Genomic DNA, 18234 nt, shown 5'->3' with positions numbered 1-18234 from the left:
TTTTCAAACTAACATTTCAAATATAAAACTTTAACTGCCAGAGTTTTTCTTTATTTCCCCCTGTTGGACCACAAATAGAACAAAAATACGAGTAACAATATGAAGATAATGTGTCTTGAGTGTTATGTTATGTTGTTAAATTATGTTATATGACGATAGCATGATGTAAACCAATAAAAACATTTTTTTTCAGACAGTACCTTTCGATCTGACGGGGGTACATCCTAGCCCGAGACAAGCCAAAGCCATGGTCGGCAGCAATCTGCTCTCTCCTTTTTTTCGACTGCTGCTTTTCTTTTTCTCTTCTTCCTTCCTCCTGCAGACACCTCCTCATTTGTCTCTCAACCACTGCCACCTTAGCCACTCTGTCAGTCATTTGTTAAACATTCCTGTGCAAGTTCAACATCCAGACTATCAGCATCTGCAGACACAGACCCTCCCCCTCCTCACCCACCCACCTGCTGTTCCTGCTTTGCCTCCCTCCAAAGGATCCTGCACATCACTATCGAAACATTTCCCTTTGTTCTGGCTTTGTGTATGTATTTCTTCTTCCAGGGTCACATGGAGCCGTCAAAGAAAGTGACACATTTGTTCCACAAAGTTAATCTTCCCTTTTTTTCCATTTTTTTCCCCGAGTTCCACCCCCCCACCCCCCCCATTCCTTGGTTCCGTGTGGTAGGATCCTGCCTTGGCATGGCCTGTCTCTGACCGTAATCTCTTTATGATGCAGTAATATGTGAGAGGACGGGCGTTTCAGCAGCAAAGTATTAATGTATTAATCCACTGCATGCTGGGAATGTGTATCACGTGATCGGTCGTTCTGCTGCTGACAACAAAGAGTGACGATCTAAGAACACATGTGTAAAAAGCACCAGACTTTTTTGTTTGCATGGCAGTAAAATAGATGGTCAATGTTGGAAAAGGCCATTAATCAGAAAACAATATTTCAATAAGCTAAATATTAAGCTAACCTCAATGTTAAGTTCTTTTTCTAAACCATTCCTAAACCTAAAAAACAAATCAAGGCACACACATATTCCCACATGCTCACAAACCCTGTAATCTGCTGTCATGCAGAGCTCTGGCACGAGCAGCAGTCTGCTTAAGAAAGTTCAGCCTTTGACCTGATGTCTGGGAAGAACGGCAACACGCCAAACATGCCTGCACGCACACATCAACCACGACTCGTGGCTTCTGCTTGCGTGTTTACAGCAGAGGGCAACGCGTAGCACAAACAAAGCGGTTAATTTTCAATGCACAGCTGCTTCCCGGGGCATTCCTGTTATTAACGGGGGGTTTTCTAAAGACTGTCAGGAGTCCATTAGTGGGCTGTCATCGTCTGTGTTGTTTGTCAGTTGTGGTATTGAGTGATGTGTGACAACATTAGAGTTGCACTGCTGATTTACAGACTATGTTGTAACACGAATTCCTGTGATGCTAGCGGAATATCCCGCTGTCAAAGCTTAGTCCAAATCACTTAGAGCATCATCTTTTATTGCAATTAAAACACACATGTGCTGAATGAGGTGGGCCGCAGCATCTGACCATACACACAAGTCTTGCTTATAGTATCTGATATGCCACAGAGAGCCTGACAGGATGGGGAAAATACCAAGAAGAAAACAATAGGTTAAATATTCAAGGGATTATGCGAACACTGTTTACACAATCTCTGCAGCCTCCTTAGCAGGCGCTCCTCTACTGCCCCATAGTGGCACAGCAGGGGAACTGCGTAGAAGCACAGACAACAGACATGTGGGGGCAAATACTGTAGAAATTGTTAATAATTAATCTTTAGAGGCTACATTCTGTCTTATTGTGCTTTACAAAAGCTAACTGTCTGATTGATGCAGCTTTGTTTACCACAGTAGTAACAAACATGTCAGATTAAATGGTGTCGATCAGAATCTCCCAACTATGTAAAGAAAGTTAACAAGCATACGGCCATTTTGGGTCTGGGTCGTAGAAGAAAACAAAAAATAAGAACAACAAAAATCCATCTTTTTGATTTGAGAAGTTTTTAACCTTTATATTTTTATAGAGTCTGAGAACAATGCCCTGCTGCCAGTGGAAGGCTGGGTTCTGAGAAAAGCAGCAGCAAATGAATGTTTTATCATCTCAAGATGTTATAAGGTCTCATCTTCTTGCTGAAACATTTGGAAGCTTCAGTATTTTGGTGATCCTCATCAATATTGCAGCATTGTTCCTAAAGAGGCAGAAATTATAGAAGGAAATGAAAAATAGGGTCATGTAGATTCTGTAAAACATGTTAAAGTCCTGTGACTTCCCCGCCTTATCTTTAGTCCGAACAGTGTTAATTGATTTTCCCCTTTACAACAAAAAGAGCCGTTTCTATTGATCCAACATCCTGTTGACATAAATATAAATAATAAATATACTATTGTAGCTATTACATCTAAGAATACGTCTCAGTCAGTCTGGGAAGTAACAAAATACTATCTTACAACATATTCCTTTCAGTTGAACTGTTGGCATCAAGAAATATTGCCAGATCATTTGGATCTAATCTTTGATACCAGCTCTGTGTGTATCCATGGCAGGAAGCAGAGGAACAAATGCCACCGTCGTGCCAACGCCAGAGGCAACCTATTTCTGTTTGGGTGTGCATTGACCAGCATGAGAGTGTCTTCGTGTCTGTGAATGTGTGCGCGCGCACGTGTGTTTGTGAATGCATCAGCCATGTTGGCGGAATGGCACGAGACAAGCCATCGCCCATGTTATTTTTAACTACGTGTCTCCATGGAAACGGGCACATATGCAAGGAGTGGGTAATCTCCTGCTGTGCGAGTGTTGAGGAAGACGTCTACCGCTGGCCGCAGTTTGTGTGTGTGTGTGTGCGCGTGTGTGTGTGCGTGTGTGTGGGTGTGTGTCTGTGTGTGTGAAAATCTATTAATTGTCTGTGATTTGTGACTCTCTTCATAAGAAAAGTGCTTTTTCTTAATTAGTTTCGCTGTACATTGATGCTGTGTGCGTGTTGTGCGCGTGTACGTGCACAACCTGAGCTAGGAAACAGAAGCAGGGGAGTGTGGGGAGCGAAAAAGGGCTTCTGAGGCAACTTTCAAGGCAACTGAGGAAACACCAGCCTGCTGACTGTTGAACCTTTAAGGACCAGGAGGGGTCAGTTGTTGGTATCTTAACCTTAGATAGTAGCAGCTGACTTGGAGGTGGACTGAAAACCAAAAAAACCACCAACCACTATGGGAGCACAAACTGTCCAATTGCAAGGTGTGATCTATTTTGGCTTGGACACGCAACATTATTGATAACTGCTTTGTCATATTTGTAATTAATGGATCAATGAGCCTGCAGTGACTAAGATGTTCCTCTGAAACGGTGTTGTGGAGGAGTTTTAAGTGCAGTGAAAACAGTTCTTCTATAGCTTCGGCAACCAGACAGTTATGAACTGAGTGAACATAGTCGTTTCTATGGAAACAACTTAAAGATTAAAGCTGTGAAGAGCGAGAGCCATGCCAGAGTGATTCCCATAATGCCTTGTGCCTGGGGAGCTCAGAGAGAGAGGAAGAGAGAGGGAGAGAGGGAGAGAGAGAGGGAGAGAGGGAGAGAGAGGGATATGTGCTTGTCAGCTCTAGAGGTGCTGTGCTACAAATCCTCGCTCAATTGTGACAGCTCACATGACCGAAGACGCTAAACTCAGCATCAAGCACACAAATATTGTGTGTGAACATACATATTGTCGGCATTCTTCACCATTAAATACTACGTACGCCCTCAATCAGCAAAGCATCACAAGACAACAGAGACAAAAGACCTGACAAAAACCACACCTGAAAGTTCAAATGACAGCAGTATTTTAAAAGAACAATGAAATTTATTATGTTTTGGATCATACTTGTGTTTGTTGTTGACTTTTTGGACCAAAGTAGTGATCCATCAACAATTGATACTGGCCCTCCTGGGGCTAATGGAACATAGCTTAAGCCCATTTCTTCTCATTTCAACCTTAAATTGTGATGTTTTTATCAAGGTGAAACCGTGTGAACGACCGTCTCCAGCCACTTCACCGCCCTTTCTCCTTTCTCCTTCCATCCATCCAATTGTCTGTTTGCATCTTTCTCTTCTTTGGGTTTAATGTATGTGCCTTCCATGTCCTCCTCTACCTCTACCCTCCCCCTCCCTCTGGGTGATGCCAATGCTGTTGTCAGGCTGGAGTTGAAAGCAGCCAATCGTGTGGCTCTTTGCTGCGGAGCTCTGGGGTGATGTTAGGCAGTTTCATGCTCATACGATGAGCTTTGCCAAATGTAGGTCATGCTCCCCCCCACTCTCTCTCGCTCTCTCTGTCTCATACTCATACTCACACGCACACACACACACACACACACACACACCACACACACACACACACACACACAACACACACACACACACACACACACACACACACGTCAAGATATTTCGGCCACAGACAGACAAAGGTGTGCCCACTTGCACCAGCACATCTCTCACCTCTCCACATGCACTCACATGGTCTCTCACTCAGGGTGGGGTGGTGCACCATGCAGTGGCAACACTTTCAGCTGTTTGGCAACAACTGGTGCAGGTGTTCCTCGCAGGACACGCTGTTTATCTGAGGCTAGGTTCTTCCTCCGCACCCATCGTCTTCCCATCTATATGAGCGGTTATTTGCAGAGTAGATCAAACAATGGGGGGGGGGGGGGTCTCCTGCATTCCTTGAACTCTTGTTGAACTTATTCTGCTTCTGTTGCAGGAAGGCACAAGCAGTCTGAACAGAGGCAACATTTTTAGATGTGTCAATGCTGCAAACTCTGAGTTTTCCCTTCAGAAGATGAACAAAAGTGTCACCACACACTTTATTGAACTTTTGGTTGTGTTGTGTTGTTATATATGTCTTCATTAAGGTAGATGCAGTGGCATAAACATATTCATATCTATTCTTCACTGCAACATTAAATCATAGCGGTAACAGGAAAATCAAGTTCCTCAAAAGTAAGTAAAATGTAGAAGTATAATTTGTGGTTGAATTTTGAACAGGTACAGGACAATATTACTATTAGTACCCTACTAGAACTTGATAATTTTACGTTCTTTCCATTCGCCAGGGTAAGTCACACTAAGGTCTGTGGAGAGTTGACCTGCTTGACAGAAGTGTGTGTTTTTCATTACAAAACACAAATATTGTTAAAAACGATATTTAATGCACCTCAAGATTACTCCAACTCTACAATGTACACTCACAGACACACACAAACACCAATACACACACACACAAACACGCAAACAAGCAGACACACACACACACACACACACACACACACACACACACACACACATACACACACACACACACATTGCTCCTCCTCAACAAGGGAATCAGTTCTACTTCCATGGGTTACTGCTGATGTTGACCTATTTTTGTCCAGACCTCTCTCACTCTCTCTCTCTCTCTCTCTCTCTCTCTCTCTCTGTCTGTCTGTCTGTCTGTGTGTCTTATCGTCGCTCACCCACTCGAGCCCCATAATTCACCCTGCTTAATAATTCAGAGCTTGAAAAGCCTCCACTCTATTAAATGACAGGATCAGAAAAACAACAGTTTTCACAGCTGCATTTGGTAAAGACTATAAATAGTTTGTGGACCACAGGACATGGGTGGATCCATGTCACCTTACTGACATTAACAACAACAGGATGTGTGGCTAACAGCATATTCTTTAAAAAATAATAATAATAATAATAATAAAAGCACAGAGAAAGTGTTTTTGTGGGCTTTAAATTTGCGTTTGTAAAACTGAGGATTATTTGCAAGTCTGCGCCCAGACTCTCTCTGGCTGATGCAATTGGACAGCAGAATGGGAAAGGAACCAATCAGGGCACAAGTAAGAAGAGGACAAGCACAGACAGTTCTCTCATGCAGGGTGATGCAGGGCACGCCCAACAAGGCTGTGTTTGTGTGCATGTTGATAGAATCCACAACACATTTCTGATTATTAATAGGTTTGGTGTACTGGCGAAAAAGTCATCTTATATTTTATGCCTGCGCTGCCCCATTTTCAAATCTCCTCCCAGAAGCTGTTGCAGAAGGAGGACAATAGCAATAATATATTCTGTCACCGGTTTCTCAATAGCGCACGTCTGCAAATAAGACTGCGGAGTTTTACGGACTCACAGTGTCTCATCCATTTCACTTGAATCATTGAGTGCACTTTGAGTTATAACCAAAGCAGAAGCATCAGTGTGCAGAGCAGCATGTGTAAATGCGTCTGGAAATCTTCCCCTTCTCTGGTTCTTCACTATGGCACAACCATGATCCTGATAAGATGGCTGCAAGGACCATTAGGACCAAGCTTCTCCACCAGGATGAGCATGAAAAGGTCCGTTTGAAGACAAGATATTGTCCTATTTCGCAATCAAACACTGCAGTCAAATTATCTGAGGGGGTTAATATTCAGTGGTTTAAAAAAATCCTTATTCTCTTTTCAGATTGTGGCACATGGCTGTGATGGTGCGGCTGAGTGACACCGCCATCTTCCTCAAGTGCTGTTGCTGCTTTATATTCTACATTATGTCACACAGCCAGACAGGGACTTTTGAGTCAGTCTGACTGTTGCAGCTTCGGAGTGACGATTCAAGCGGAAGGGCGGAATCTCCTCCTGCAGCCCTGGAAGGAAAGTTGCCTCATTGCTTCACCCCGTTGCTCCATTTTCCACAGCAGACGCTGTGAGTGAGCGCCGGCCTTATTGCTCTCGTACACACACACACACACACACACACACACACACACCATGCTCAGTTTCTTACTGTATGACACACGTGAACAGTCACTGGTTCCCACTTTATTGTGCTTTGCTCGCTTCTTTATCCCTCCACCTTTTTTCTTCCTGCAGGTCCAGCAGGACTGACCTTAACTTTTAGAAGTTAAGGAAAATCAGGCAGGTAAAATTGCCTGATCTGTAAAACAGTTTCAAGTTCAAAGTTTTTGCAGCAATCAACCTGCGCTCTCATAATTTCCTTTCTGAGATGGCTGAATAAAATGGCATTGCAGAGATTCAATGCTCTGGATAAAGTGTGTGTGTGCTGACGTGCACTGTTCTGTCGGCACCAGCTGACTCCTGTGCAACTTTTCTGCCGTAGTGAGCGCGTGTAAACCTGCAGCTGAGCCGGTCAGCTACAGAAAGTCCAGATGTTGTTGTTCAGCCGCAGAAAGTCAGAAGAGAAACTTACGGAACAAGAGCAAAAAAGCTTCCTACACGTGCTCGTGAGTGCAAGCGCAGTGAGATCGTGGCTCTGTAACACCCGTTGGCAAGAAGATTTCCAGGGGCAACACGATTATGCTCTTGGACGGACTTTTATTCAGTGGCCACTTGCAAATTTTGGCAAAGCCGCCGTGGTTGTAATCACAAAAGCAGCAGAGTCCGAACGCTTAGTGGACTTAGTGGATTCTAAGTCGTCCGGGTCATGGTTGTGGTTTAAGGAGGTCAAAGTCTTAAGTTTAAAGATGTCCAGCAGTCAGCAGTTATTTTTGTCTCGCTCCGGCCACACTGCACTTCTTCTTTAATGTGTTCCTGGTCCACCGGTACCATGGGCTGAAATGCACAGACTCCCAGCACTAGACTTTCTGGCAGCTCTTAACAAGCTTTCAACTCAATCCTGCTCTCAAACCTGCTTCCACTGCAAATGGATGGACCATAACAAGATCAGTGTCAGTCATATCCACCAGATCTCTTTACTCAGGAGTTAAGCTACGTATCTACTGTCTCAATCTGTTCAACAGTTTTAAAACCTGAGCTCCGGTTTCCATCCCAACCCCAACCCTGCTCTGTCCAGACTGTAGCCTGAACCAGAAAAACCCTTTACATGATTTTACGACCACGTTACTGTCTTAAGTGTGTTCTTTTGTTTACAAAGAAGGGATTCTAGCAAAAGTTTTTTACTTCTGTTTTCACATTAAATTCTGAATAAATGTCAGCAAAAATTATTTGCTCTGATTTATGCTATTTTCTATAGACTCAGTCAGAGTTGGTGGAACCTTTTTTGCATTTGCAATAACGGCTAAATATCAGATCAAAACTCGTGCAAAAACTTCCTTAAGAAGTATCTTAAGGAGTAGTTTCTGGAATGAAATGATGACATTTTACAATAATCTAATCCATGATTATAAAAAGGCAAAAGAAAACGGCTTCCAACAAAAGCGGCGACATAAGATCCTGGTTGACCTTAATAACACACCTCGCTGACACTGAGCAGCTCCTGCATAATCTTGATTTTAATAATCCCAAACTCTCAAACTTTAATTCATCATTTCCTCTTTATCGGCACCAGAAGTTTCTAGATTTGCTGTAAGAAGTCACTGCAGATGAATGACTTTTACCTGACTTCACCTCTTTGCTGCATTCCTGGAATAAGAAATATAAGATCACACTCACACTATGAAATCAACAGTAATTTACTGTAAATAGTTAACACACCATATAATGAGATAAATATGCATGTTGGTTATGAATAAATGGACCACATTTAACCAGTGTCAGGGGGGCTGAAAACTGGGGTTTGTGTATGCAAGGTTGTAGCAGCCAACGCACCCAGAAACATGTTGATGGTGAGGATACAGGGAAGCAGCATCTCATTAGAAACCTGTTTTTAGGCCACGTTGCTGAGCGTACTATAATGAGCAGCTCAAGAAAAGGGAACATGTATAATGTATTATCTCCCCTTTTCATCCCGAGGATGAGAGGAAGGCCAGTTTCTGTGGGACGTCCACGCCGTGGTCACAGGATCTCCACTTCTGTGCCAGTTTGTGTACATGTCGGAGGTCAGGAGGAATTTGTGAGGCAGGAAACCACGATCACCAAAACGCCAGTGCCTCAAGTGTACCACGTCCAAACGCCAAAGCTGCACAAGAGAAAGTGATAAGGAGCGATACGCTCATGCGGCAGTGATGAACATCAAATGGTCTAAACGCGCTGCGCAAAGGTTCAGCTGAGGCTGTATCATCCTCGGGATAATTGCCTCCCATCCACAGCGAACCATATGGCTCCGCTTTGCTTTTACATATATGGATTACAAAGGCTCCCTTTGCCCGAGTCGATTGTAGTCAGTGTAAATTATTAAAGTCATTTTTGCATCTTATTACACAATAACCTCAACGGCCTCTAACATACATATTTACTGTGATTAAAAGCACTGAATCGTGAATAAAATTTTCTAGATATTAGCTAAGAGGAGGAAAATGACAGAGCCTGTGAATCTACTATGTAAGGCTATTAATCTGTTATCACATGTCATCTGTAGGGACTTGGCCTCTGTGGAGTAATCGGCTGGCTAACACACACACACACACCACACACACACACACTGAAGGAAGTAAGTCACACAGCAGCCAGTTAATTGTAGTATCTTACCACTGTAATTATTTAACTGTGCTGATAATTACCAGATCATAGAATGGGAGTTGAATCTGTCCCTATATTGTAATTATTCACACTTTTGTAAAATATTGAGTACTGTGTATATGTTATTCTTTGCAAACAAGTTTTATTTTTTCCCTCTTCATCCTATTATTTATCAAACAGTCTTAATTTAGCACAGATGCTAACGGAGACCTGGTCTATGTGGAGGTATTTAGCCGTATGTTGCTGGTGTGTGTTTGCGTGAGTGTGTGTGCGCACGCGTGTGCGTGGGTGGCGTGCCCATCAATTGGGCTATAACTCACATACAAACACAACACAAAAATTGTACTTGTATATTTAAGCATTTAAATATCTTTACTGCCAGTTTCCCTGTTTCTCGATAGCCTTTTGAAATGCAGCGCCTGTTTGTGAGCTGATTTGAAACCTGAGCGTGTGTTTGTGTGCATAAGCATTTTTGTGCGATGGAGAAAAAAGTGGTTTGCTTTTGGTGGACGGACTGATACAATTGATAGTGACAGATACATAGATAATTAGTGCAGCATTGGCTTGGCTGTCCTCACCTCTCACCAGCCTGCTGTGAAATTGGATTAATATACTCATTATCTATGGAGATAAACCAGTCGCAGGTTTGCTTGTGTTTACTTCTAATTTGGGGAGAAGAAAAAATTAAAATGTGCATTAACAATTTTAAATGTTGGTAGAAACTCCTCAGTCACACATGCCTGCGGAGGTAGGACAGCATCGCGAGTCCAATTAGGTTGGTTCTCCTTTACGACGCGCTAAGGTTCTTACAGAAGACAATCTGTTTCTAAGAAACTCATCAAGACCAGCTCAATCATTAAAACAAGTGGCAGATAACCTCCCCTAAGCTTTTGCTGTCACCATCTGTTTCCACCGTGCTGCTAGTTTTACTAAATCCACCCTCAAGCCTCTTCGCTCGAAGTCATGTCAACTGTCCCTACTTTTGTCCCTAAATTCCCACTTGATGCTCTTAATCTGTGCTGTCTATACAGCGGGTCTTCAGTGGATAAAACTGTTCTGCAAATGCATATTCATAGTTACAGTTTCTGTGGGGTGTGCTGTTGTTTGTGTGTGTGTGTGTGGTGTGTGTGTGTGTGTGTGTGTGTGTGTGTGTGTCTGTTCTTGTACGAGACTTACTTATTTATCTTGTACTGATACATACTGAGTACCAAAATACTCATTACACAAGCAAAGTGAGGACATTTTGGTCAGCCGTCATCACAACTTCAAAGGAATCTTTGATGTTAAGACATGGTTTTGAGGATAGAATTGGGTTTAGGTCGGTGTTAGAGTAAGGGTTAGGGTGAGGAAAACAGGGGAAGGGGATGGGGAATGCATTGTGTCTAGGAAAGTCCTCACAAAATTAGAACTACAAGGATGTGTGTGTGCTTCTAATCAGAGATCTGCAGCGCAGCTCCAGCAAAGAGCTGAAGAGGAAATAGTAGCAGAAGATATTAAACACTGCAGCATCTGATTTGGGTAGAAAATGAGATATAATGCAAGTTTTGGCTTTGCAAAATCGCTGCGCCTCGGTCCACTTTATTCACATATTCCTGTTTTCTTCCGCCTTTCCAGCATCTCTCCTGTGATGTCTGTTTTAGCACTGCTGCTCGTTGCCAACAGCACCCCTGCTAAGCACAAAAACGTCAGTGTGTGAGAGCCTCAGTGTGGGACTTTCCTACGATGCTGAGAGGAAATCACCACATGAATGAGAAAAAGGGCAAAATCACACTTTTTTTAGACAGACAATTTGGCCTCTTCATTAGATTTCAGCATGGACACACTGGACTAGGCGCCTTTTAAATAAAATACCTGATTTTATTTATCTTAAGAACCTTCACAAACATTTTTTCTCATTTTACAATTTTAGTGTAAGAGCAGTGCTGACATTTTATTTTAGAATATTTGTTTGCTGCATTGTGGACACATGAATACGGGGCGGTTGCTGAGAATGAGCGTTTGTTTTTGAGGTCCTCAGCCATCTGTCAAAGGTTTTTGGGGGGAGAGCAGTGATGATTATGGGGTCTCCAGACAGATCTGACAGCCAGTTCAGTTGGAACATTTCACCAGAGGTTCTCATACAAATGTGCACAAAGCAGACAGGGATTTATCTCAACGCCTGAAATGTCTTCCTCTGAAAGCCTGAGAACTTTGCATCATATCAGCGCTTTGACAGTATTCTGTCTGTCTGTATTAAGGGTCACAGCGACTCAGCTTTCCTATTGTTTCAGGATCATTTTTGCATGTTAAAAACTGGAGTGAAATAGCTTTTTCAGTCTCATGTTGCATTGTTACCATCACTTATGCTTAATGAGTTCTCTTTTCTGCTGCATGTCAGTCTGACCTACACACATCTGAAACTCAGGGGTGGATCAGGCAAATGGTAGTTAGTGGCCTGACGTTCAATCCGTGTGTAGTTTCTGAGCAGCATCTGCTAAAGGTTATGCTAGAGTAAGACACTAAACAGCTGCTACTACAGAATAATGCAAAAGAGGATGTAGCATGATTAACATCAGTAAAAAAAGATGTTTTACTGTTTAGCCCAAGGCCCATTCATATCTTCATTCATATCATCAGACAGCTTGAGGTCTCATGCTGTCTTGTGCTCTCAGATTTAAAGAAAATAGGACATTACACACAAAGAGGTGGTACATCTGTGCTCCTGCTTCCCACAGTTTGGCAAAAATGGTTGATTTTGGGGGGCTTTTCATATTAAAACCCTACACTAATCTCTCTTGAGGATCAAAAAAGAAACCATCAATGGCGTCTCCAAGCCACAGTCCACAAATAATCGTGGCAAAATCTCTTACGTCCTGTAGAAAATCTAACAACAATGAGGTTTTCGAGTTCTCATGCCGACATTCAATGTTCTTATTAATGTAATCAGAGTAAACGAAGGCAAACCCTTGATATGTGCTGCTGTCTGGTAGTTATGTACAATGTTATTACTGCACTGTGATACAGACTTGCATTGATTTCTTGGAGTCTGTGCTTGAGATTTGGGTCTTTTTCTCCTAAGCTAAACTTTCAAGTACCCTTTTTTTTTCAAAACGATGAACTGTGAGAAGATGAAAAAAGCCAAGGGCCAGCTCGTGCAGACGAGGAATCATCTCCAGAAAGCAAGCGTGCCAGCCGACTGAGCGCTGTGATGTACTCACCGAGAGGTTCAGCATGCATGTTTTATTGCAGGCTGAGTGGAGACGGAGGCACTTAAAGCAGAATTTCAAATGACGACATGAGAGACGGAGACAAGAGGCTCCGAAGAGTTCAATGGGTTGTTGGTGTGTAAGATGCTCTGGTGTGTGTGCGCGCAATTTCATGTCCAGTTATGTTTATGCTCACTGGATGACATAAGTGACTCAACTAGCCGGATAAAATAAGCCCTGTGTGTTTCTATATTGGCTGTTGCCGCTGGTTTTTATGCTCATAATAGTATTAAATTGTAAGATGGCTTTGAACAAGCCATGGCATCAACCTTGGGTTTGTGCTGGCCAGAGACAGCAACACACCACCAACAAAGACAAGCTATTGATTCCAGTCAGAATGCTTGTTCTATATTGTGCTTTTTTTTAAAAAAAAAAAAAAGGTTGACTTTTAGAATTTTGGTCAATGCAGATTCCAACTACAGTCAAATTACACATCATGTTGACTGGAGACTGCATCCTGGAAAATTGGAAAGATAGATGGTCTCATTGCACAAGACGTCTCACTCTGACTGCCTTTTTGCTTAGCAAACAAATGCACAAGAAAAAACCGACCATTGGATGAAGATTATCTGTAATAAAGTACAATAAAAAGCTCTAGACAGATTCAAACTAGCACCCTCTATGAGGATGGAGAGTTTGCACAGGCAATATTTGTCCATTAAATAAAGATGGACAGAGGAGTTTAGGATAAAACTGTCCTCTGGAAAAGTGACGCCACAAAGCCCAGCTAGCAAACCAAACCTGGCAGTTGAAAGGTAGTTCTGTAGTTGTCGGAAGCTCTTATCACATGCATTTGCTTCAAGCATTTAAATTTTCAGAGCAATTTGGTTTCGACGAGGGATTAGTGGGATTAAACATCATGGCTGACACCAGGTCTCTGCCTGCCATGCAGCAGGTGGCTCAGGGTAGTTTGTTTTTGGCACATATCTTTGCAGGGTGTTAACAGCGATGAGCTGAAACCGTAGTGTCACAATCTCATGTGTGATCCAGCTGATTGGCGACAATCTGCGGGGTTTCTAGATCCACCTATACATTTGCACTGTTGCTACTCCAGTAAAAATCTGTGCTAAAAATATAGGTGGGGGAATGGTTCACTCAGCACCCTTCCCAACATTAAACAATGCAAACAAAGATAAATTATACTGTTAGACAGGCTGTAGTAGAAATGCTGCTGCTGCTGTTGTTGGCAGTGACTCCTGGTGTTGCTGGGTCAACAGGCACCTTTTTTCACTAATATGCGTCCTCCCGCATCAGATCAATCCTTTGTAGTCTTTGTTATCAAACTTTCCCTGTCCTTACAGGCTTGTAAAGTTCTGGGTGGAAATCAGAGTGCATTAAACATTAAATATGCTGTCAAGAGGCAGAAGTCTCCCCGTGCTGCTGATGACGGGGAAACTAGGGCAGTGTGGGAAGAGGTATGGATGAAGAACAGAAGAATGGACACAAACATGTGCAATTATGGAGGGAGAGCCAGATGGAGGCATTGAAGATGTAGCCATCGGCACAGGCGGGCTTTGGAAAACATCTGAATCGATGCATTTGGTGTGTCTGAGTGTGGAGTTCGATGTGATATGTGAAGACAGCAGGCCACCTATGACCTGCCTGGTAGAAAACAATGATCATTGCACAGAAAGACGTTCTAAGTCTGAAGTCAGTAGAACTGCATGAATGTGGAAAATGTCTCTCTATTTTCTAACCTTGCATGTGTGAGTGAGAATAAAACACATTGACTTCTGGACCACTGAGGTTTTCCATACATCACTGTTAGCAGCCAGGCTCTCTCTCTCTCTCTCTGGCGCTCTCTCTCTTTCTTATTTTGTCCACAACAAACTTAGTATGACGAATGTTGTGCAAGTTGTACTACAAAACAGAGCCAGTAAAAATTGATGAGAAGCCAGACAGAGAAAGAGGTTTCCTCCCTCTGCTGTTACTATGCAGATTAGCCAGTTAGAACAACCCAGTCCTGCAGGCAGTATTATCTTAAATTTAAATGTGCCTTTAATGTATCTGCCAGTCAGTCATTACGGGGCTGTTCTTCCTTTCAGTGTCTTGAATCACACTGATTTGTAGTCCCCCTTCACAAGTGAATGAGTTATCTAATTCAAAGTGACTGTCCTTGGTCATACATTGTTTGTAGAAGGAGCTAATCACAAAGTCTTAAAATTAAGTGCTGTTGTGTGTTAGCAACATAGCCGCGAGCTTATTTGCATGAAAAATGTAGATGCTGTTCAGGCTGAAGGTAACAGAACATGTCTATGCCTAAAATAACTACGTAGATGTGGAACAAGTAGTGTTGGTGGTGGTGGGTGATGAGTGTTTCATTGGCAAAGTCAGCCAGACATGAACACAGAGACAGACAGTAAAAAAAAACACTTTCTGCAAAACACGGCCCTGCAAATTAGCATTTGTGCTCCAAACATTAAATTCCACTCTGCAAGCCCAGACCCGACTGACATGTCCTGCTGCTAGCAGGTCATTATATGGCTCACATTAGAAAGATTAAAGAGGCCCGGAGGACAAGATGACATCAAAATGGTCCAAATGCTTGTTCAAAGATAGATTTTTATTAATGCACCGACTGAATTTAAGTAATCAAGAACATTTTTGGAATTAGCATAGTTTATTGTGTAGCATGTGTTTTGGCAGCATTAATTATGTTAAGTTGTGGTCATAAAAGATGTCAGCTGCTGTTTACATAAACATCAGGCTGTCCTTCACACAATCAATCCAAGCTAATTGCAATATCAACTTCCTGGAATCATCAAACACTCCACACTCAGGTGAGGAAATGTGTGTGTGTGTGTGTGTGTGTGTGTGTGTGTGTGTGTGTGTGTGTGTGTGTGTGTGTGTGTGTGTGTGGCCCCCTCCTCTGGGTCATTGCTGCCATTTGAGCTCCAGATAATAACCCCTTTAAAAGCTATGCAAAAATAGCCAAACTTTGTTGGGCGACCAGAGGAAGTCTCACATGATCCAACTGCTGGAGGGAGATTAGCTTCAGTTCCTGAAGTATATTCACTTTACTGGCACATTAATAAATATTATATCAACAGGTAATAAAAGTAAGATGTATACAGCTATAGCAAACAGTCAGAAAGGGAGACCAGGTGGCTGCATATCCTGAACACGCAGCAGATGCCAATAAATGTAGGAATATGAGACCTTTTTATACTGGGAACGAGTTACAAACTGGTCAGTTGTGGATCTGAGATCAGTTTCATTTTGGAAAAACTCAACTTTGAGCATCAATGACTGTGTTCTCAGACTGTCCACTGACTCCACTCAACAAGTGAACGCTCTTGTTCTGCTGGACAAAAGAAAATAAATCTTGATCCAAAAAAAAGTGAATTTTCTGGAGTCCTATGTGAATCAGAAGTGAAGGAAACAGGCGGCATCAGCATCGCCGTACAAATATTAATAGCAACGATATCCATCCTCCCATAGAGAGGCTGATGCAAACAAGGTTCCTCTCAGACAATCCTACAGATCCACAGCTGAGGGTCGTGAACACACACACACACACAGAGAGAGAGAGAGAGAGAGAGAGAGAGAGAGAGAGAGAGAGAGAGAGAGAGAGAGAGAGAGAGAGACATATACACACAAAGATGTTTAAAAGCTTTTAGATCTGCGATTGTCCTCTAATTCTGATGAGCCGCAGCACCGGCGAACCGACAGAATTAGACTAAACCATTCAGATGAATGATGTGGCATCTAAAGCTCCACACTGGCGGGACTGCAGAGGACATAAATAATATGGTGCACAGACGGAACGAGCCGCTGCGTTGATTTATCCTCCTGGTCCCTTTTTCCCCCCTCATGTGATCGATCCCCTAAAAATCAACCTGGATGTCTCGCCCTGGCCTGTTTGTGCCCAGTCTGCAGCCCCAACATCTGGATTCATTATTGATGCCGTGTCGGTGCCGCCGCATGTGGAAAGGGTGGGTTTGGCGCACGGGTGGGGGAAAACGCCTGCGAAAACTGGAACAAGCACGCGCGCAAACCCGCATCTACAAACATTAAAATAAACGCGCTATTTTAACGGTTGCTCGACCGTGAGCATCCCATTCCCACCTCCCCGAAACCGGCGTGTGAAACACGCTTCACGTGTGCGCTACCCGCAGTATGAGGCTGAGCCAATGCAGCCGCAACACGCCCCTTCCCTGCGCTCTGACACACACACGCACGCACACGCGTACAGACACACATACACACGCGTAGCGCGCGCGTGTCGACGGAGACGAACACACTTTTGCATCCCGATGTGGAACACCAAACGAGTGAGCAGTCAACGAAATCAGGCGCAGTGAAAATAATTCTCAGTGTTGCTGGATGCTCAAACGTGCGAAAGAAGCCGTGTGACACATTTAAATGAAGGGGTGGTGGTGATGGTGGTGATAGTGGGGGTGCAGTCGGGCGTGCGCGCTGGGTAAATGTTGAGGCGAGCGCCCTTCGGAGTCTGAAAGCACGCGTACCATGAATGAATATGATCACGTATTCATCAGGTGCAGATCACACGGTGATTTCTGCGTCTTTTTGAGGCGCAGGTACACACGTGAGGCGGTTCTGTGGTCTCTACTTACGCACTGCCTCCTTCTTGGGGTCTAGGGCACTGGCAGTCTGCTGCATCTCGACTATTTTGTTCTGGAGGACCCAGACCCGCTGGTTGGTGCTAATTATGTCGTTTTCCAGCTCCTGAAATAAGGAGCAGGCGTGCCGGGCCAGGTCGGACAGCTGTCGCAGGGTCCGGGACAGAACCACGTTACTGATGGCACAGAGATCCTCGAAAAGCAGACCCTCATCATTGGGGATCTGATGCCTGTAAAGAAGCTGTGGCTCCACAATCCTTTTCGCGAATGGCATCTTGCACGCCAGAAATAACGGGAGTTAGAAGCCAGGTGTAAATTCCCACTGAGCTGAAGGAAAACGAAAAAGCGGGAAACGGACAACATCCAAATAATTTAAATCCACCAGAAACCCGATGAGGTTCAGGCCGACAGCGCGTTATTCCCGGGCGTCAATCCAAAGTTCCCAGATCCTCCTTGAGATCCTCCATCCTGCTCCCTTTTTTTTTTTTTTTTTTTTTTGTTGGGGGGTGGGGGGGATCACTCACACTCCCGCTCACACACGCACACACATGCACACACATGCAGGACACATCTAAGCTCAGGTCAGTGGCGTGAGGATGCGTGTTGAGTCTGCGATCATGGGACGCGTTCGTGCAGCGTCAAATGAGCTACAGCAAACAGGAAAACAGCGTTAGACTCTTTCAAAATACGAGCATCGATCTCTGCCGGACTCCTTTGGAGCTATCAAAGAATGTGCATAATATGTGGTCCCACAAAATTGAATGGAAAAGCATAAATCAACCCTTACAAAGAGCCAAAAGAAGCGCATTTGAATTCACAATTATCCAAATACTTTTATTTTATTTTGTAGTACAGGTTTTGAAGTTTCCGCTTATGTCATGGTTGCATTAGCGATAAATTGACGCCGTGGCCTTAAAATCGTGGAGGCTAAGAGGGCGAAAGAGATTTGAAGTAAAATGTGTGACATGTGCGTGGGCAGAAAATAATTTTTCTGATCATGCAAAACATGCTGATTCTAAT

The 18234-nt window shown here is 43.5% G+C and overlaps 1 protein-coding gene across 4 annotated transcripts in view; it reads right to left on the bottom strand.

Annotated features, from left to right (window-relative positions):
• The window catches only part of nhsb (Nance-Horan syndrome b (congenital cataracts and dental anomalies)), a 30382-nt gene extending 12522 nt beyond the window's left edge, over positions 1 to 17860 (bottom strand). For 3 of the 4 annotated variants that reach the window (XM_057012860.1, XM_057012868.1, XM_057012878.1), the window contains exon 1: positions 17209 to 17860. In XM_057012860.1, the coding sequence (XP_056868840.1) occupies positions 17209 to 17488 (280 nt within the window). In that variant the 5' untranslated portion in view covers positions 17489 to 17860. Of the gene's footprint in view, positions 1 to 200; positions 445 to 17208 lie in introns of those variants that run through there. The other variant, XM_057012887.1, reaches the window with a different exon arrangement.
• Between the last annotated feature and the right edge of the window lie 374 nt (positions 17861 to 18234).

The sequence above is a fragment of the Takifugu flavidus genome, chromosome 2, assembly GCF_003711565.1.
Source record: "Takifugu flavidus isolate HTHZ2018 chromosome 2, ASM371156v2, whole genome shotgun sequence".
Classification (NCBI taxonomy): Eukaryota; Metazoa; Chordata; class Actinopteri; order Tetraodontiformes; family Tetraodontidae; genus Takifugu; species Takifugu flavidus.
Note: the sequence above shows the minus strand (reverse complement) of the source record. Positions and strands in the feature narration are given on the sequence as shown.